The sequence below is a fragment of the Dermacentor andersoni genome, chromosome 3 (genome assembly GCF_023375885.2).
Source record: "Dermacentor andersoni chromosome 3, qqDerAnde1_hic_scaffold, whole genome shotgun sequence".
NCBI classification, from domain to species: Eukaryota; Metazoa; Arthropoda; class Arachnida; order Ixodida; family Ixodidae; genus Dermacentor; species Dermacentor andersoni.
The window spans coordinates 125,742,931-125,764,497 of record NC_092816.1 but is presented as its reverse complement, the minus strand read 5'-3'; the positions used below and the strand labels follow the sequence as shown (position 1 = coordinate 125,764,497).

At 45.1% G+C, this 21,567-nt stretch overlaps 1 protein-coding gene across 1 annotated transcript in view; it reads right to left on the bottom strand.

Annotated features, from left to right (window-relative positions):
• Positions 1-21,567, bottom strand: part of LOC129386479 (evasin P467-like) — a 105,786-nt gene that overhangs the window by 29,121 nt on the left and 55,098 nt on the right. The window contains exon 5 of the mRNA XM_055074500.1: positions 15,258-15,326. Coding sequence (XP_054930475.1) covers positions 15,258-15,326 — 69 coding nt within the window. The remainder of the gene's footprint in view (positions 1-15,257; positions 15,327-21,567) is intronic.

The window sequence follows — 21,567 nt, the reverse complement described above, 5'->3', positions numbered from 1 at the left end:
AAACCTAACTAACTCTACTCAAAAAGTCTGCACACACGTTTTCTCTCCCTTTAATATATTTGACATGAAACAGTAGTGTTGCCAAAGCGAGGCTCCACCTCATTACCCTTCGGTTTGTGAATTGAGCCTTACTCAAAGAATTTTGTCCCCACTCGGCCTGTTGGTAATGTTCTTTGCGACAGATCACAAGACCTCACGTATCTCTTCACGTCACTCTGGATTCCGGGCCAAAAAAACTTTTCTGTAATCCTTGCTAGGATGTTTTTTACGCCCTGGTGACCAGCCATGGCGTTATCACGTCCTAATTTAATCGCTGTTTCCCTAAAGGCCTTAGGCAGAATTAGCTGCTAAGCTTCTCGGGCCGAGCTGAATACGCATCTTCTATACAAAAGACCATTGTGCATAACAAACCCAAACGTAGTGGGACTTCTTTTCCTTTTCACTAATTCTCCTATCTTCTTGCGGCACGATCTGACCGACTCGTCCTTGTCTTGTTCCTCGCTGAAATCAGCGGGCATGATTCTTAATCACTGAATTGCAGGTGCTTTCACGGCTGGCATGGCTGCCTTGATCTGGGTTTGGGCTCTGGATTTGGGCTCTGGTTCGTACAGCCGACGATATAACTGGACGGTATACCCCAGTTGCCGCTTCTCGTGAATTATTCATGTACAGCTGTTCCTTGCTCATTTCTTGACGTGGTTGTTCTGCACAGTCATTCATCTCTCTTACTGCGATAGCTGTTCTTCTCTTCCAGCTCCAATATGGATCATCTACTCTCCGTACTCCAGATATATTTTTCTAGAATTAGATCGTATAATGGCTCTTCGAGGCATTTTGCCTTAAGCCACCCGGTATAATATGGCGAGGAGGCTTGGATACAGGCTTCAGGTAGGTATGACACTGTATTGTCAGCCGAGGTAACTTACTTTAGCTCTCCTGCCAGATCTTCGTCACGTACCAAGGTCCTCGTTACCAAAACTGTATTTGTGCCGCTATCTCTTAGCACCGTTACCCGTTGTCCATGAACCTCTCCTTCTACGACAGGTAAAGCTTGTTCCTTTGGGTCTCCTTCCTACCGCTTGGCGGCGCGGTGCCCGGTACGATTACAGAGGAGACACATTAACTGGGGTGGACGCACGGTTTCCAAAGGCTCATATTTTGTCTCGTCTACTTTCTCACTGACTAGGTCCTTTTTCATTGGTGGTTCGTAGAAGAACTAAAAGAAGGTAGAATTACTCCTGCATTTAAAAAGGGTGATCGTGCCTTGATTACTAATTATAGACCGTAGCCATTCTACTCTTTTTTATCAAGGTTATTGAACGGCTAGTAGAACAGCGCCTAAGTACCTATCTAAATTAAGTATTCTTTCACCATTCCATTTCGGCTTCCGCAAGGGCTAATCAACCAAACTTGCTCTTATCGCCCTAACTGAACAATGAAAGATGGCAATCGATAAGGCAATGTATGCTGGATCGGTGTTAGTGGATCTAACTAACGCCTTTGATAAAATTAACCACCGGATTTTCTCCATTAAACTTGAGTCTATCGCAATAACAGGTCCTGCTTTAACATTGATACAAAATTAGTTAAAAATAGAACACAAAGAGATTGAATTAATGGTGTTCTTTCGGAATCAATTATAACAAACATTGGTGTACCTCACGGATCCATACTTGGCCCAATCTTGTTTTCAAAATATCTTAACGACCTGCCTAATTGCCTGTTTTCTTCTAACTACATTCCTTATGAAGATGAAACAACTATCCTTAACTCTGACATTTGTGCAGGCAACCAAGTTCCGAAACTTAATACCGACATAAACAACGTGTTAATTTGGTGCTATATTACCCACCTCAATATAAACTCCTCTAAAACTAAATTTGTTTTATTCACATCCCACCAACGCTCATCCGCATTCGTTCCTTCGCTCTATCTTGGTAACAATCTTATCGCGCGTAGTACTTGCTGTAACTACTTGGGTGTAAAACTTGATTCTAACGTACATTTCGCAACACATAGCCCACGCTAGGCAGAGGGCAACATATGGAATAAGGATACTTTTAAAAGCTCGGTAAGTATTTAACCAGAGAACACTACTCTACACTACTCATTTATCCGTTCACATATAAATTATTGCATTGCATGCTTAGACAATAGATATCGTACCCACTTACAATCATTACAAGTATTACAAAACCAGGCTGTTAGAATAATTAAGCGAAGTCCTAACCATTTCAAACAGTTATTACATAACTATAATATTCTTACTGTGGACAAACTTATTAACTTTAGTCGTGGTACGTTTTTATACCGTCAACTAGACAAAGCTCACCGCAGCCGTCTGATACCTCAATCTTGTGTAATGAATACTAATCTTACGCGATTGGCACTAAACAATAATTTTATTCTTCCCAATGCACGCACAAATTATGGAAACCAGAGTATCCATTTTTCGTCCATTCCTTCTGGAACACACTACCTCCTACTATACAGTCATGTAAATCATTTCAATTTAAACGAGAACTGAAAGACCACATTTTATCATCTGCAACCACTTAGTTATGTTTTTTGTTTCTTTTTCTCCCTTCCAAATGTACGTTTGGTCACGCGACACAAATAAACGCTCATTAGGTTATGTCTCAATATCCATTTGCTTTCCTAATAGCGTTATAGTTCTGTAATTAGTTGGATGTAATAATAATTATTATACGTTACTAGTATGTCTGCAGCTGATTCGTATTAGTACTGCGAAACCTAAACCAATACTACGTTTGCTATATTTCTTAATAATATACCCTATTTGTTCAACTGTTTATATTTTTACTTATACGCTGTACAGGAGGTCCCATTACAGTCCTTGACCTCGGGACCTCCTCCTGTATAACATTCCCTTGTGCTGTATCTTGTCTATTAATAATAAAACCTCCTTCATTCCTAGGTTTCTCAGAGCCTGTGCCTCCAAAAACTGATCAGCGTGTTCGGCTAGATCGTTAAGAGAATCCAACTTTTTCTCTGTTTTAGGAAGACACGCAGATTATGACTATAGCAAGCTAAGAATTGCTCGCTGACCATGCAATCACGAACCCCCGCATAAGCATTCGCGACATTGGCCATTTCCACCCACCGGTCAATGTAATTTTACAGGCGGAACGCAAATTACTTTCCGGTTTCTGCGTCTTCCGGCTTGCAGTTTCGAAATCGTTCGCCAAAACCTTCCGCTGTAAGTCGGAATATTTGTAGTAGTGCCATCTTAACCTTGTCATAATTTAAGGAGTCGGAGGTGGTCATCCTCCTAGAAACACTCAGTGCCTCACCTACGAGGCAAAGACTTAAGGCTGTGGCCCATTCAATCCGGTCACAGCCTTGTTCGAGGGCTAGCCTTTCGAACCGCTGCAAGTACGCGTCCAAGTCGTCACGCTTTTCATCGCATGGTGCCACTAGCTTAAGCGGACCGATTCTCTTGGTTTTTGGAGACCGCGAGCCGGAGGACACTAACGCCAAACTCTCGTAATTGCGGTCACCCTCTGTTGCTTGTGCCAATCTCATTCTGAGTTCTAAAATTTTCGTCTCCCTAGTATGCACTTCCCGCGCTTCTGCACGTTCGGCATCGCGCTGTCTTTGGAACACCTCTCTCTGTTTCTCAATAAATTTCCGAGCTTCGTCCGTCGACAAATCTAACTCTTTCACTAAGGCTAGAATCTTGTTCCAATGCATTTCAGAATCAGAAAAAATTCGTGACGGGGCTGGAGAAATCAAACCTGGCAGGCTCGCCAATTGTCACGAATTTCACCGCTCCAGAAATGGAAAGAGACACAATTTAAACATGTTAAAAACATTAATCTCAAAAGAACAATAACGAAGGAAAAAACAAACAAACAGCAAGCCACCCTGACACACTATAAACACTGTGCATACACGAGACGCTGCAAAAGCTAGCTATACACATAAAAAAGAAAAGCCCTACACTACATATTCTTCCTCCGCTCTACTACAATCAACGCGACGCCACGAGACCTTCGCCGGTCGTGTCGGACTCCGACCCAGTGTGGCAAAGGACGTTGGCCTGCGTGGTTTCAACGCAGTGTGGGCGTCGACCTCCGTCGAAAGCGATTATTTCATTTCATTTCATTTATTATCACCTTGAAGGTCCGAAGGCATTACACAAGGGGGGGGGGGGGCAATACAAACACGTGTAAGAGTGGTTTCTTGCAAAACAACGAAAAAAAGAAAAAAAAACACATTGCTGTTTTTGTACGACTTTAAACAATCAAAGAAAAAATTCGAATTAAAAGAAGTACAACGGCAATACATTCGCAATAAAAGAAACAAAAGAAAGGACTAGGTGGAAGGGTTCACAAGGGTAGACTATTCCGATTGGTTTATGACGGGTTCATGAACGATGTACACTGGGAAACGAAAGTTATTCAAAGTGATTTGTTAGGTATGCACGAAATTTTTTGCGGTCAGTACAGGTAACCAAGTTGTCAGGGAGCGCATTCCAATAAACAATTGCATCAGGAAAGAAGGAAGTGGTCATGGCAGATGAGCAGCCGGGTAAACGTTCCATGGCAAAGCTGTGACTTATGCGAGAGGAAGTTCGTAATGGTGGTTTAAGAAGGTAGTGCCTTGTGCGTGGACAGTAAAAAAAGAGTGCAGCAAGCAAAGCCGTGATATGATGCGGCGAGACTTCAGTGTTGGCAGACCTATTGTTTGCTTCAAAGAAGTGACACTAGTGTACCGTGAATAACGTGAAGTGATGAAGCGGGCGGCTCGGTTTTGTACGGATTCCAATGATGCGGCCACGTAGTCTTGAGATGGATGCCAGACAGCAGAAGCAAATTCGAGTTGTGCACGGACAAATGTCACGTACGCCAACTTCTTTACCTCTGGGGATGCCTTCTTTAGATTTCTTTGTAGATAGCCGAGTGAGCGCGCAGCTTTGCGACGTATTGTTTCGATATGTGTTATCCAAGAGAGTGATGACATCAAAATAAGACCTAGATACTTGTAAGATGAAGTGGCGCTGATGTTGACAGAGCTAATGCGATAAGTGGACTTGGTTGTAGGTTGTAGTTTTAGGCCGCAGAGACCCGCGTGGCACAGGACGCGTTATAGGCCAGCCGGCCGTTGTGCCGCTGAAATGGCCAGGGGCCTTCGTGGCACTGGACAGCAACCGGTTGTGGCAGCGTGAGGTTGGACCGGGGCCGCGAAACACCGCCACGGCGACGTAGTCGAGGCTCAGGAGCTGCAGTCGTCGCTGGCTAACTCACAAACATCCCCTCTCCGGTCTGTGGTCACCGAAGCTGCGGCCTCCCATCTCCAGAGCACAGCTGGAGATGCCACTGTCTTCCTTCTCGACCACGTCAGCAATGCCAGCACATCTCCGCCTGCGTCTCCTTTTCCTTAATTTCTTCTTTTTTCGCGCTTCACACGCTTCACGTGTTTCTCGCCTGCGGGTCCTTTCTCCGTTTCATTGACCGGCGTTTTCGTCTCTTTCGCATTGTCATAGAGGACTTGCCGGTGACTCGTGGAACCGACGACCAGCACAAAGCGTGGGATCAGGTCTTACCTTACGTGACCTTCGCATGGAGCACCGCTCCCCGTAGGAGACACAGAGCGCTTTAAACCATTTCATCTTCTCTACAGCCTTAATGTTTTGACAATGCAGAGGATAACGAGTTAGCGCGATTAGAGCGCTAAGAAAGCTTTTTGAGCTATTTGCGCCCCATTCCTGTTTCTTTCACTGCAGCTGAGCCTTGTCTTCATCACTGAACCACCATCAACAATGTCAGCGCCATCAGAGCCGTACAAAAGCGCATGCCTTGACCGCGGCGCCTTTAGTGGGCAGCAGATGTAAATTAATTCCTTCTGCTTTCTTTTACAGGTTAGTAAAGTTCTATCACACCACTGTAAGAAATTTAATTATGTTTTTCTGCAGCTTTTCCCATGCCCAACCGATTTGTGAGTAAATATATATGAGTAACTTCAGGTTGTTGGATTGCTCTTTATGTGCGTATTCATAGAACTCAATCCGGCCCCTGATGATGATATAAGCAATCTGCCTATGTGGATAACGTTGTAAAAGCTATTAACGCCCGCGTTGATGATCGCCGCTACGAGCTCATTCTGCTAACTGATCAAAGGTGTTAACTTTAGCTTTTACGGTTGCTAATCTGGTGCCAAATTCACGTGAGGTTTCCCCAAGTTATTCTTGGCTAGATCTCACGTCATCAAGCATTGTTCAAATGTTTGATGATATCAGATATAGCCACGAAAAACATGAGCAAAGAGCACGTAAGATTCCCGCCTAGCAACCTTCGAAGGCTGCGTTAACACCTTTGATCAGCGATCAAGCTTGGTCATACGAAAGACGATAGCCGACGCGGTCAGCACTGAAAATACCGAGTTGCGTCCGGTCTAGGCGGGAAAATCTAGTATTCTACGGCGTCACTGACTTTGCTACTGAAACATGGCGGCATTCACAAATAAAAGTTTGCGACGTACTGTCGTGTTTGCTTCGCGTCAACATACCTCATGAATGCTATCTCTAGAGCCCACATACTAGGCAGCTACATCACCAATAAGTGATTACCGATAATTGTGAAGGTTTGTCCCAATAAATTCAACGACGTTGTTCACACAACCAAGGAAATATGAATATATCAGAAGTAAGCATCAAGGAATATTTCTGTAAAGCGATTCGCCACTGACGCAAACAATCTCTCAAATAGGACAAACTAACAGGCCCGCAATATTTACTGTGGTATAACAAATTATGCGTAAACTACAACTGTTTTCTTGTATTTCCCGGGAACAGATAGCGTCTGTGAACTATGCGAAAGCAAATTGTACAGACAGAAACCTTGCACCACTCCCTATTATGCCGCTTAGAATCCTACATAGAACATCACAGCAATATCATGGAAAAAGTAACAGTCGCATTAAAAAAGGGTTCATTTAATTTTCGCCAACATTATGTTGTCAATATTGTCGCCCTATGTGAAACATGGTTCTAGAGCAAAGTCCGTGATCATGAGATTATTCAATGCGCAAAGGAACTTAATTTCTGCAAGTCTGTCCGAGAATCAAGACAAGGTGGGGGCATTTTAGTCGCTGTTAAGCGCACTTGTCCCCCTCCCCCCCCCCCTCATCGTCACACTAACGCGCACTTTGAAACTAGTGTTCGGATGTGTCCTCTTAGGCGAGAAAAACGTCATTTTATGTGCCTGTTACCGCGCGCCTAATTCATAATTAAGGTTTTGCGACGCGTTGCACGAAGCTTTACACCATATTTAAATGAGGTACCCTTCCTTTTTTGTCATTCTTCTTGGCGATTTCAATTTCCCACATAATTCCTGGAACAGAAACAGTGGCCCTTCCACGTCACATGCTTCCGAGGTAGCGCACGTTATAAGCTACTGCAACGATTTCAATTAAATGCACCTTGTGAAGCAGGCAACGCGTATCAATTCTTCTGCAGATCTGTAAGATTAAGTTTTAACAACTGAGCCTGACAGGCTTTCCCATATAATTCATCTGCCGGAGCTTAGCGATCACTATATTCTTTGGTTCACATGTAACATTATATGTGTACTGAATGGCCAATCTACTAAGGTAATTTTTGAACGCGAGAATGCTAACTTCGACTCAAAGCTGAAATGGAATACTTTTGTTATGAATTTGCATGCATCGTTTAACAGCGCTTAATTGAACAAATATGGTCAAACTTAAAAGACCAAGTTTATTACTAACACATATGCAATGTACCAAGGTGTTGTGTACGTTGTTCCCCTTTGCATACATCTGTGCTGAAACGCCCTCGCAAGAAAGAAGAGAGATTGTATAGGTGCGCGTCATATTATGGTAGCAGTGAAAGGAGGGCAGCGTACTGCAACACCGTGTTAGAGTATAAACAGGCCTTTATTGTAGCCAAAGATACTGTTTAACCTGTGCATTTCCATCTTTGTTACATTCCAATTCACAGAAGTTTAGGAGTATGGTTAGTGGGCCAAATAAGTAGGAGATGCAGCTATGCGATGCGCAAGGTGATATCACGCAAAGAAATGAGTACTGTGTTGTTCTGAAAAAAACATTTTGTTGCTTCATTTTCAAATGATGTATCAAGCATTGCCCTGATGTACTTACTTTACTCTGATGTATTCAATCTTGCATCAGCTCGACTTCAGGAAATTTTACTATTGTGAAGCCCACCTCATTCATTTGACTAACGACCTAGTAAATTCCCTTGATCATGGCTCTTTCATAGATTGCGTCTCCCTTGAATTTCAGAAACTATTTCAAACCATGTCTCACTGCCTTCTACAAATTAAAACCCTTAGCATCGAACATAATGTGGTTCAGAAGAGAGAGAGAGAACTAAACTTTTATTTTCTGAAACGGTAATCCGAGTCAGAACCCGGTTCACCCTAAGTTCTTTATTCCAAGAACCCTCTCGCTTGGGCTGCCTCCTTTGCCCGGGCGACGAGACTGCGTTGGTCGTCCAGGTCATAAGAGGAAAGCTTGGCCTGCCACGTTTAAGTTGTCGTATGGATCTGCGGTGAATTGGGGCGCTGTTCTTGTGATTCTGTGGGGCAGCCTTCTTTGAAGTCGCCTTGTGGAGCAGGTGAGGTAGCGTCTGCGGATGTGTCACGCAGTGGGCAATCCTGGACCATGTGTTGCAGGGTGCCTGGGACGTCGCAATGGGGGTATGTGTACGAGCACTGCGTAGCATACAGTCTGTGCATGATTATTCTGTGTACATAGGTGTTGGTCTGTAGACGGCGCAGGATGACTTCTTCCTCTTTGCTCAGATTATTGCGTGGTGTAGCGTACGTTCTTCTGCTGAGAGGGTGGTGTGGCAGAAGTTCCGAGTAGTTTAGGGCGATGTCATCAATGTTGGTGGCTGGCCTAGTGTGGTATGGCAGGAAAGCCTGGCTGGCATGCTCGCGGGCAGCGGCGTGTGCCACCTCATTTCCTGTCATGCCCTGATGGCCTGGAACCCAGCTGACCTTGTCCAAGTTTTGAGGCGTAGTTCTTGTTTGCTGTACTTGTAGTGATAAGGTTTTCTTCTTTTTGCATTTGTACTCGCACGTTGTCGTGGAATTCTTTTTGCAGTATTCCGCTGGATCTTCCGACTGCGTGAGTGACCTCGACGAATGACCATTTGGCGAGTTCAAGGCCAGCTTGTGGGCGGTGGACAATCTTGATGCCGTCCAAAGGTAGCGGTGGCATTCTGGATTTGCGCGGCGGCGGCGGCATGGCTGGCTGTTGTGCGGATTGTGTCGCTGCGAGGGCTTTGATGCACGTGATTTCCTTCTTACCTGTCCTTTCCCATGTCAGCCATTTGTCGTTGACGTCAATATTTCTGCCACTGTTTTTTTGTAGGTCCAAGATTGATCGACATCAGCTTCTTCCGCTGAGTCTTTATGCATTGCGCTTGTTTCTTCTTGTCGTTCGCTTGACGTCACGTCCGTCGCGGGTGTTTCTTGGCTCATCTCAAAGTATGAGTGTCAGCCGCAGCGCCTGCGAGCGCCGAGACGCCTCTTCGGCTCACAGTGCACGTGCAACGCACGTGCGGCAGCGAGCGCTGTCGGTCTCCTTTCACGCGCACCGTGTGCCTGTTGCACGTGCGACGGCGGCTCTCCCTGGCGGGCCAATGTGGTCTCGCGCGGCGTTAGGCTTAGCAAGGCGCGGTATGGTCGGTGAATATCAAGCTCGAAATCTTGACGAAAACACACTCACTTTTAATGTACTATCGACCAAAAAAGTAAACGGACCACGGCTTAGGTGGCCGGAGCGGCTGCGGGGCCACACCGGGGCGCTGCTGTCTCGCTACGCGCGCTGACGGCGAGAGTGCCCCGGGTGACGCCAGACTTCGCCCTCACTCTCGCGCGGTGCCTTGTCACGCTTGATAAATTTTTAGTGCGCCGTTCGGTTGCTCTACTGCTGGCAGTCGCGACGAAGGAAACCGTGCATCGCCAGTAGTCCAGCACATGGCGCTGTCGCACAGGGGCGGACGGCAGCCGGACAACAAACCAAGGCACTGAGAAGGAACGGAGACCCGTTCTGATTGTTGTTTTGTTTATATTCACCGTATCCTTTATATTAGTGCATGTCGCCGGCGTCCACCGCTGCTCGATTTTAGGCAACGTCGCGCAAGTAGCCGCAATGGCGGCTACGGTGACGCGCGCTCTTTCACGCCGGCGCGATAACTTAGAGAGTTGGAAGCGCAGCGTGGACCTCCGAAGCTATAGCGGCGGCGCTCTCGATGCCAAGGCGAGTAAGCCAAGTCATCGCGGTCGACGGCAACTTTTCATCGCACTGAGGATCCCTTCAAGCCACGGAATGTTTCCATGAATAAACTTTCATGACTGACTATAGTTATTCCTATTCGTCTTCCCAATTATCTCTTCCTGGCCGTGCTTTTGTAAAGTTTCATTACGGCCTACGCATTGTAGTATCTAATTCAAGCAGTGTGGAGAGGCGCACTGCTATAGTTAATAAACCCACTGCTGGAGACAATGCCGGAAAAGTAATATCGACAGAGAACCCGCGCCGGCAGTAAAGCTTGGCACCTGCAAGCGCGCGTCACCGTAGCCGCCGTTGCGGCTGCTTTCGTGGTGTTGTCTAAAATCGAGCGGCGGTGGACGCCAGAGAAATGCGCTAATATTAGAGGTATGGTGAATATAAGCAAAACAACATTAAGAACGAGTCTTCGTTCCTTCTCAGCGGCGCGGTTTGACGCCCCGCGGCCGTCCACTACTGTTCGACAGCGCCATGTGCTAAACTACCGGCGGTGCACGGTTTCCTTCGTCGCGACTGCCAGCAGTAGAGCAACCGAACGGCGCACTAGAAATTTATCAAGCGTGACAGGGCACCGCGCGAGAGTGAGGGCGAAGTCTGGCGTCACTCGGGGCACTCTCGCCGTCAGCGCGCGGAGCGAGACAGCAGCGCCCCGGCATGGCCCCGCAGCCGCTCCGGCCACCTAAGCCGTGGTCCGTTTACTTTTTTGGCCGATAGTACATACGTGGTATACGCTGGTTCTTTCGACCTTGCCGCTTCTGTCGGTGCAAAATGAAAGGGGTGAGTGGCGTTTCTGTCGAAATGAGCGCAAGACGCAGGAGCCCATGTTAGGCATGTCAGTACTGCACGGCCCCCTAGCAGAGAGCCCCTACTTCAGTGGATTAAATGTTTTTTTTTTTTACTATATGGCAAGCTGTACGTCAAGGCAAACAGCTGTGACTCTGCTAATATCACTGTCATCTCCAGTGTACCGCAGTTGACCGTTCTCGGGTCATTACTCGTCCTAATTTGTATTAATGACATTCCTAATCATGTTTTCTCATAAACTAGATATTTTGCTGACGATTTGCTAATAGAGCGGCAGATTACTAAAGGCGGCGACTCACTGGTGCTCCAAGCTGACCTTGATAACATCCAGGCATGGTATACATCGCCTTGCTGCCTTTTTGCGCTCTCCTTCTGCTATTTAGGGTAAGTAAAAGATTTGGCATGGTGTAGATATGCGTTGCTGTATTTTTTTTTTTTTGTATTTCAATGCTTTGAAAGTATAGGAAGATGGGAATGATGCCACGTTCTCGAGGATGGCAAAATACCGCCTAGTGTTTTGGGCAAAGTGCAAAAAAAGAAGCGATAAGTGGTCGGCACGCAGCTGCTCGGGGCCATGGACTGGGTCAATGCATCGGAAGAGCTGAGCCAGAGCTCGTAATCGCGTGCCGTCCCTGTGTCTCAAGCTGATTTATTACTACATTGTCTAGTGGCTTGATATGATTGTGACTAATAAAAAATGGACGCATTAGTTCCGATATTTTCTCGTTCACTATGTAGAGTAGACAAATGCGATGCCCCGCGAGGACTCTGAACCAACAGATGGCCCCCTAACAAATTCACCTTTCAGCCTGTCCAGTTTTGTACTTGCTTAAGCTATTACCGAGAATAGTGCAGTGTCTGTAAGTTTGGTGTGTCACCAGCTGCTACGCTTGGATGGCAGGCTGTAACACACCGAAGCCATGTTCTATAGTCTATTCATAAAGAAGCTGTCAGCTAATATAGTGTAAAGAAATCCAGCATTAGGACGCAAAAGGTGCGGAAGAAAAGTGGAGGAAAAAATTATCAGACCCATTGTGGGCTTATGGTCTAAGCCAAGCAATAATTTTGCTGTGTCCTACAAGCTGAAATGACAGATTTCTGTAATTATGTAACGTAATTTGCATAACGCCGCCAACAGCTGTGCAGTGCCGGCGATGAATTGACCTGGTCGTTAAAACGACGAAATTCACGGCTACTATTTTCCTACCTCTGTTAACATACTCATAATAACTATTTATTTTCTTCCCTATTGAATTACGCGTTTCTTCTATGGTCAACAACAACAGCTTCAAACATTAGAAAACGTTCCGTCTTGCAAAAAAGTGCTCTACGCCTAGCCTGTAAAGTCCCATATCGCTACCACAGTGCAGAATTGTTTAAGAAGCACCACAACATTCAGGTTCCATCAATGTATGATTACAAGCTATGCCGTTTATATAAACTCGGTATGATGAAAAATAATGACGCCATGACAAACCTAGCAAGGCTAGAGAAAAACATCCTTGCTTATAATGTGCGTGATCCTGAAGTGTGGTGCGTCGCCAAATGTAGAACCAATCACGGAAATCAAATGTTAAAATTTCAATGGCCTGCACTTCTAAACCACATAATAAAAGAAAATAAGATTGACATATCTAGTACATCACCAAAACAACTGCGTTTAATGTTTGTATAATGATGTGATACGACGATTTCCTATTTCTTTGACTACAGTATAATCCCCTTTTCAAGTGACGTTTTATAACTCCTGTAAGTGTTTTCCTCTTAGTAGGTTGTACTCCCTTAGCCACACGCTTTTATGCTTCCCCGTGTGATAGGTGGTCGGGGCTCCTCAAGCTGTTTTTACAGCTTTTACCTGTCCTCCTCGTAACTTTGTCTTGTTGCGGAATAAAATTCAAAAATTCAAAACTTAAATAACGACGTCGTAATGACGATGGCGGCATGGCTACGAGCGAATGACGGCTACAGTTGATCTGCAATGGAATGGAAGTGACGTCATGATGATGGAGAAGACAATGGCGACAACTGTGACGACGATGAGTGACTATGAAGCCTACGCGCCAAGGGCTGTATTAAAACAAGACTTCCAAGTAGGCTCTCGAAGCGTGGCGATTCTTGGCTTCTCCAATTTGTGCCCGCCTCCATTTTCGTGCTGCGTACAGTTACTCTTCGGGCTCTAGACGTAATCAGGCTGCGCTCCTAGAAATGATATGCCATTCATGGAAATCGAGGCAAGCAGAGAAAGTTATTCATTTAAACGCACTCTCTCTGGAGTTCGATACTGGTGAGGGCCCCCTCAGTAAACAAATACGACTGCTACTACAGTTGTCACTAATGAAATCTTGAAAGATTGACCTCGTTCACTTGCACACCCTTATTCCAACACATACCACACGGGACATTTCTATACCAATAAAATCACTACATCGCGTTACGAGGGAGACCACATATTTTTGTAAATATCATCCACATAATCCCTTGTTTATTTACATCAAAGGTGCCTCCGGCAACCCATCTATGGCGGAAAGAAGCTTTCATGGGGAATTGGAACTAGTTAAATCAATATCATCTCATTGCAGTCACTTTAAGCGAAAAGGACGTGGATATCGATCGCGTACCTCATTCAAAATTAATAGCCAAGCTTGAATCGATTGGCATTAATAGCAAAGTAATAGGATGGATTTCGGCTTACCTTACAAATCGTACCCAGTATGTAAATTTAGACAATGTAGATTCTGACTGCCTAAGTGTTTTGTCCGGTGTACCCCAAGGGTCTGTTTTAGGGCCAACATTGTTTCTTATATACGTTAAAGATATCTCTTCTTGTGCACAACCAGGTGTAACTTTGCGACTTTTCGCAGATGATTGTGTCATTTATACTGCAATTCGTAGTGCTGACGACCAACTAAAGCTTAATTCTTCTTTGCAAAACATTGCCCAATGGTGCAATACGTGGGGGATGGAAATAAATATCTCTAAAACAGCGTTCATCAGCCTAACCAAGAAAAAACGACCTTTATCATTTACGTACAATCTTAAAGGCTTGAATATTACACAAGTCGACAAAGTAAAATACTTGGGTGTCACATTCTCGCAAGACTTAAAATGGGATAAGCACATCACCGATACATGCGCCAAGGCATTCAAGCAATTAGGGTTTCTACGCAGAAGACTGAGTAACGCACCTCAGACCGTAAAATTAACTGCCTATAAAACTCTGGTCCGACCTATTTTAGAATACGGAAGCATAGTGTGGGACCCTCATCAAAAGTACCTTCGCGATAAACTTGAAAGATTACAGAATAGGGCTTTTAGGTTTATCTATTCAAAGTATTCTTGGCACGACAGTGTAACGGACATGCGCAATCAAGCGCATTTGGCAACTCTTTCCTGCCGGCGTCATGTTGCATCTATGAAGTTTTTTTATCTCCTCTTTAACGGACACATCGAAATCGTAAAAGACGACTATATTCATCCGCCTGGTCGTCGGTCTAGTAGGACAAACCACGATAAGTGCGTCCGGCCATTTAATACGCATTGCAATACGTTTAAGTTTTCCTACTTCCCTCGCGCTGTGAACGCTTGGAATGCGCTACCAAGCGAAGTTGTAAATAATCCAAACTTAGATCAGTTTTGTTCTCTAGTGGAGCAACTAATGGACCCTGTATAACTTTTTCCTGTTGTAAAACCCCAGAAAGTATCTTGTAGTGTTGTATTATTTTCGTGTGTACATTTTTCTCATGTATAGCATACGATACATAATGCTAAATTTTCTGTTTTCGTGTACGCGAGGCGTAACCATGTAGGTAATATAATATTGATGCACTTGTTGTTGAAGTGTTCTGATCTACCTCATGTTTTCCTGTTGTCTTCTTGAGAACTTGTTGTATCTTATTACATGCCTATGATGATGAAAGCCCGCTCCCTGTATGGGTCTGCAGAAGACCTACAGTATTGATAAATAAATAAATAAATAAATAAATATAAACATATGCGCTTTAATTTGTCGCGTGTCTGTAAAAATAAACCAAAAATTTTTCTAAATAAATTGCATTAAGCAAAACGCGTATAAAATGCGGCGTCCCTTTGAAAAACCGCACCGTAAATTATCATAATGGTGCCATTTGGAAAAGTTGCGTAGTACTTACTAAGCAGGGTACGCCGTTGGGTGCGATCTCGGTACCGTTGTTGCAGGTGTGGTTGCATTCAACCGTTGTCTGTGCAAACAAATTATTGTGATTAGAAACCATATGGCTTACAATGCAAAATGTTTCTCGATGCACCGCTATTTCTTTGCGGGTATAATGATCTTTGTGGCAGCTATAATAATGATCTCAGTGATTACATATTCCAGTGCAACCGAAGTGCTGGCTGTGTTGGCTAACATAGAGAGTTACCCCAATTGCTTCAAACGTTTCATTGAAATGTTCTTCACCAGTATCAGGTTCTTTTGAAAGTTTTTTTTTTTTTTTATCTAAGTCAGACACATTTTTATTTGCCTGTGACACGTACCACCTTTTCAGTTGCATTGCCTGAACAAGCGGAGATGACTTGCACCACAAAAAGCAATGTTCTGGTTACTAAATGAATAAAGAAAAATATTGAGAGAATACAATGTACATCTTTATTTGCACAATTTTATAAAATTGCACAGTAATTTCATGCGCCTTTCCCGCATGTCAATGCGCACTTGTGCTCGCGCACCCGTGCTGCTGCTGCAATACGACACGCGTGGCAATGGTCTCAAAGCGCTAGTTGGCGTTGACACAATGGAAGTGTACATGTGATTGTGGCCCTAATGGTGAGAACATTGTGCTGTACCGACTCTATTTCAGCATCGGCCACGCAATAATTTTCTTTAAGTATCAGCTACTGGACAAGACAGCAGCAGCATCCAATAGCGACGGTCAGGAAAGTCCAGCACGGTTCGAAAAGAAAGCATTATTTTGAAAATACTTTTTTTAGTTATGCAGTTAAGATACAAGTTGCAATTGCGAAACTGAAGGGAGCCGTACTAAAGTCGTGTTTTCACTTATTTTACTAAAATGTTTAACCTATCCTCAATTTCAAGATATCCGACTGTCATATGTGCTGCGAAATACACTGCTGCTGCAAACACTTCCCGGAGAAATGCGCGTCAAGCAACTCGTGGTGATCTTAACCGGAACGCCAACACAGCTTTTAGCCGATTTTGGGAAGACGTAACGCACAAATTGTGCTACTTTAAAGTATAAACCCCATGCAAGCGATCTTGCACGCGACAGCGACAAGCGACGCGATGGAGATGGCTGTCGCGTTCGCTCGTCGCCTACGAGTTGCACCCCATGCGAGCGAGGACTTCGAGCGACGTCTCCCCAGTGTTGCCGGTATGAGGGCAGCAATATAGGCGCCGAAACTAGCGTGACGCGTGCTTTATTAACTTAAGTTGATGTATTTTACTGTAAAAAGCAGCATAACTATTCCTGAAAGTCTTGCAGTAGGCTCTTATCCTTGCACGTATAAAAATTCAATCGTTTGCTCGTTCCGTGCGACAATCGGAAGTACTGGAGTTATGTACATCCAGTTCCGGCTTTGCGCTATTGGCTAGTCGCTCATAGCACTTCCGGGCGACGAGCGACGAATTCTAGATTTGCAAAACCGAGCGATCGCGCGACAAGACCGAGCGATCTGTTCAAGCGACGGCCCGATCCATCGCGCGAACCCATCGCTCGTCGCTGTCGCGCACAAAATCGCGCTAATGGGGTTTAGCCTTAATACGGTAAGGAACATTGCTACTAGTTTTTGGCTTCGCTTTCGCAGCTGAAGTAGTTGCCTTCAAGTGAGTAATAGAACATTTCATCTTAAACACTGTTATTAGCCATCTGGAAAATGCAATTTTTTGTACATGTCTGGCTCTTCACGTAAGACACAAGAACAGGCCCAGTATCCGTATGTTATTCATGTTTTTCTGAAACATTTATTTTTTCAACTAACAAAACACATTTTGTATGCTTTAGTATATTTAATAGAATATTAAGGTACTCGTTCACTCTAGGTACTCGCGATATGCAACTGCGTAACGTCAGCAGCTCCGAGATCCATGATGCGCAGGTATTACAATATATATGCATGACTTCTTTTACACATATAAACGAACATGCGAGCGTCAAAGAAAACGACACACAATTACCTTCGTATACGGTCAAGTTTGTCGCTTTGGTGTTATAAGCAAGGATATCGTTCACAATACTGCGTTCATTTCATAGCTTTGTGCAATTCAAATTGCACAATCAAATTGTGCAATTTGTTTAGATAAGCACAAGTGACCACTGAAACAAAATAGCCTTAAACTGAACGTGCGATGTGAGCATAGTGCATATTGCGGAGACCATTGATTGCCGTAGTGTGTGAAGAAACTGCACAACACTGACCGTCTTCTTTCGACAAGTAAAATGCAACATGTCTATAAGACACAGCCATCATGTTTGTAAGCAAGCTTCCGCAAAGACTTTCCCTTGCATCGTTTCATTGTCGGAATCCACCTGAGTGCGCGCTATTTAAAGAGAGCATGAAGCACCTTTCTAAGTATTTATAGAATCGACTCAGTACTGATGTAGGCTCCTTCACGAATCTCATGTGGCAAACATTTTTTCACATCCTTCAGGTATAAGCGGAGGTATCGCACAACCGTGCGGGTTTCCATTTTCTGACTTCTCCGTTCACTGCCCCAAATCAAGTAAATACTAGGGATAACAGCGACGAAACCAACGACGTTTCACTCTACACAAAACACAGTGCAGTTAACCCCACTGCTAGACGCCACAAAGTTCAGTTCACTGCACAAGCTCCTCCGTGTCACAGCATCGGTGCAGCGCTTTGTCTCCAACGTTATGTGCAAGATTAAAAAAGCGGGAGTTATGTCTGCTGAAGGAATATTGGCAGCTGAGAGATATTGGATCCGGCAAGTGCCAACTGAATCGTTTGCTGAGGAGAGAAGTTGGCTCCTGAAAATGCAAGATCCGTCCATTAATTCATGGGTAGCAAAACTACACCCATTTCTCGACGAGAACGGGCTTCTACGCGTCGGAGGAAGACTACAGAACCTCACAGACAGCCGAGACGTCAAGGATCCATTGCTACTTCCAAGTCGACATCATTTTACCCAGCTGGTATCTGTGGATGCCCATCGTCGAGTCATGCATGGAGGATTACGGCCATGATACACAACGTACGCGAACGATTCTGAGTCCCAAGAGCTCGACAAGCGGCAAAGAAGGCAATCAATTGATGCCTGCTATGCGTCCGTTTTCGTACGAAACCCACTGTGACGCCGTACCCGCCGTTCCCAGTCTGCGGGGTCGAAAGGACGAAACCTTTCAACACTACCGGACTTGATTTTGCCGGACCATTGTATGCGAAGTCATCCGAGAGCTCCGACAAGAAAATGTACATCGTACTTTTCACATGTACCGTAACAAGAGCATCGCATTTGGGACTGGTCTCAATTATGTCTTCACCTGCGTTCCTGCTGGCATTCCGGCGCTTCATAGGAAGAAGGGAACTCCCAAGTACTATTTACTCCGACAATGCCTTAACCTTTAAGACAACGTTGCGGGAGCTACAAAAAAATATGGAATGTGCTACGACAAGATGACTTGGAGGCTAACATTGCGAACCAAAGAATTCAGCGGAAGTTCATCGTCGAAGCGGCTCCATGGTGGGGAGGCTGGTGGGAACGTTTGGTCTGAACAGTAAAAATGGCACTCCGCAAAGTTTTAGGTTGAAGTTATCTGTGCGCAGAAGAACGCACTACTATTATTACTGAGGTTGAAGCAGTGCTCAATTCACGGCCTCTAACGTAGTCTGATTATCAGGCAGGCGAGCCTGTAGCCCTCACGCCAGCGCATTTCCTAGTAGGCCCGCAACTTACGTCGTTACCAGAAGGAAAGACATTGTCAGATCTAGTAACCAGCCACGATCGCAACGGCTATTAGCGACGCTTTCAACATCGACAAAAATGAATATTTTCATGAAATATTCATGAAACATGAATATTTCCTGCGACTACCATCGGATTATCACTCACCCACGCATCACTCAAGAAATTTAAAGGTCGATGACATCGTAATTGTCGACATTCCTAACACGCCCAAGTTATTTAGGCCACTAGACCGGGTTCAACAGGTACTCAGGCACCGACGGATTTGTGCGTGCCTGTTTAATCCGATTACAGAATGGCAAAGTCTCCAAGAGGCCAGTGCAGCAGCTATATCGTCTAGAACTAGATGTTAACACATTTGAGGCCTCGGAGGATGTCGGGGATTAGCAGACGACTAAGAAAAAGAATGGATCGTGGGCTGCTGCCTCTGCGCCTGGCGCCAAGAAGTGCGCGCACCTTTATCATCATTATGATACCTTTTGTGTTCGCCTCTCGCCATTAAAAGGCGTTGTTGGGGTCTCGCGGCTTCCTTATTTATGGCGACGCGACACTGTAAGTCGCCCGCGTTCCGCGACAATGGCAGCCAGAGAAGTGACAGAGCGGAACAATTAACTGTCCCCATTGATGGTCACATCTTTTGGCATGAAATCCGGCAGGAGTGGTCGTCGGCGATACCAGAAGACCGTTAAAATCACTTACCCAGCCGATGGCACTGAACGAAATATTTTTGTCACAGGCGAACCTCGATGTATCCACACGGTGCTCTGCTGCTGTGATTCCGGCGTGAAATGAAGTATCCACGTTTCATCGCCAGTAACAATGCGGTCGAAGAAACATTCACCCGCCTTGGTATACCGTTGCAGATAATTCAGTGAAGCAGCCATTCGCTTGCGCTTCATCATGTCGTCCAGCTGATCAGGAGCCCACCGATACGAGAAATTTCCGTACCTTAAGGCCCCATGAACGATGTCGTGAAGAGTGCCATACAAAATGGCAAGTTCCTGGGAAATGTCCTCCAAATGCACACGCCGATCCGCTTTCACCATTGCATCCACGCGGGAAATGTCAGTCAGCGATGCGCGCGGCTTAGCAAAACGTTCGCTCTCATGCAAGTCTTCACGGCCTTTCGCGCACTCACAACACCACCACGTCAAACTTCTCAAAGCGAGACACCTTTCCCCATACATGGGCGTCATTTACCTCTGGACTTCGATGGGCGTACGTCGCTTTCTCCACAGAAAACGAATCACACTTCGTTGCTCGTACGTCGTACAGCCCCAACCTTCAACAACTGACAGAAGCCCCGTGCCGCGCAGCTACCAGCAGATAAAGTTGGAGTGGTTCGAGAAAGGGCCACCGCTGGGAATGTATATACTGACTTCACATTTACAGCCATAGTTTGCCTGAAGAAAATTGAGGCAAAGACTTTCTGATTCGCCCTCGTAGTTTATTGGTGTTCTTAAAATCGCAAGCATTTTCTTTTTAATATATGTATCCGAGAAATAGCAATAATGGTAATATTGAGAATTCCGTTGCGATCGCTAATTCCTTCAATACGCCTTTAGCCAGCTTACATCCCTAATCGCTTGAATTTTTTTTCTCTTATACCAATACTTCAACACGCCACAAAAGAAACACAACAATAAATTGCCCGACGAATTCGATACTCCCTAATGCGAAATTTTGGTACAGCTCTATACGTGTTTTCATTTCTTCGTACATGAAGTTATCGCACTGATCACTGCACAGAATGGCACAGCCACTATACGCGCGGCGCTGTATAAACACTGGCCACACAGTTGTCGCTTCCCGGCCACTGCGGCTTATGCAGCCCTAATATTTACCCTGAAACGCTTGCGGGGAACGCTGTGCGCGAAGACGAGCTGTCTGGTTATATTTTTGTCTTCTTCCTGGACGGCCAGCGCCGCTGCTGCCGCGATGATGATTGTGATGATGATTTAATGGCACCTCTTTTGCAACGGGGCAGTAAGAAATAGTCAGCTAGCCTGCTTGATTGAAACAGGTATGCTATACATGTTTTTGGGTAGCATTTCTGTATACATCTCCTTGGTCTTTTCTTTTTCCTTCAAAATTTGCCATGTACTGTTAGCTATGGCTGTAGGACATCGGGTCGTATCAATCTTTCCTTTTTTCAACAATACTCTAAACTCCTCTCGCTTATCTCGACTGTTGACCGGTTGATGGTTCCCTCCACTTAGAACCCAAGAGCTTCTGGAAGATGTACGTTACCTACGGTTCTCACTAGGTGAATCCCTTCGGATTCCATTAGGATGTGCGGAATGGCCTCCGGATTTTTGTTGCAGCACAACCATGCCTAATGTAGTTTCGAATATTGGCTCCGGTATGTTTTGTCCTTAAACAACCTGCTCGAGCCACAAATAGCAAGGCACTGCTATTTGGGTTACCGTACAGTTTTTCGCTTCTAATTTCTTTCGTCTCACTCTTGTAAATCTTTATGTTCCATTTTGATCCCATTCTGTGGTTCCAAGTAATGGTCTATGTTTCTCTCACTCTCTTTC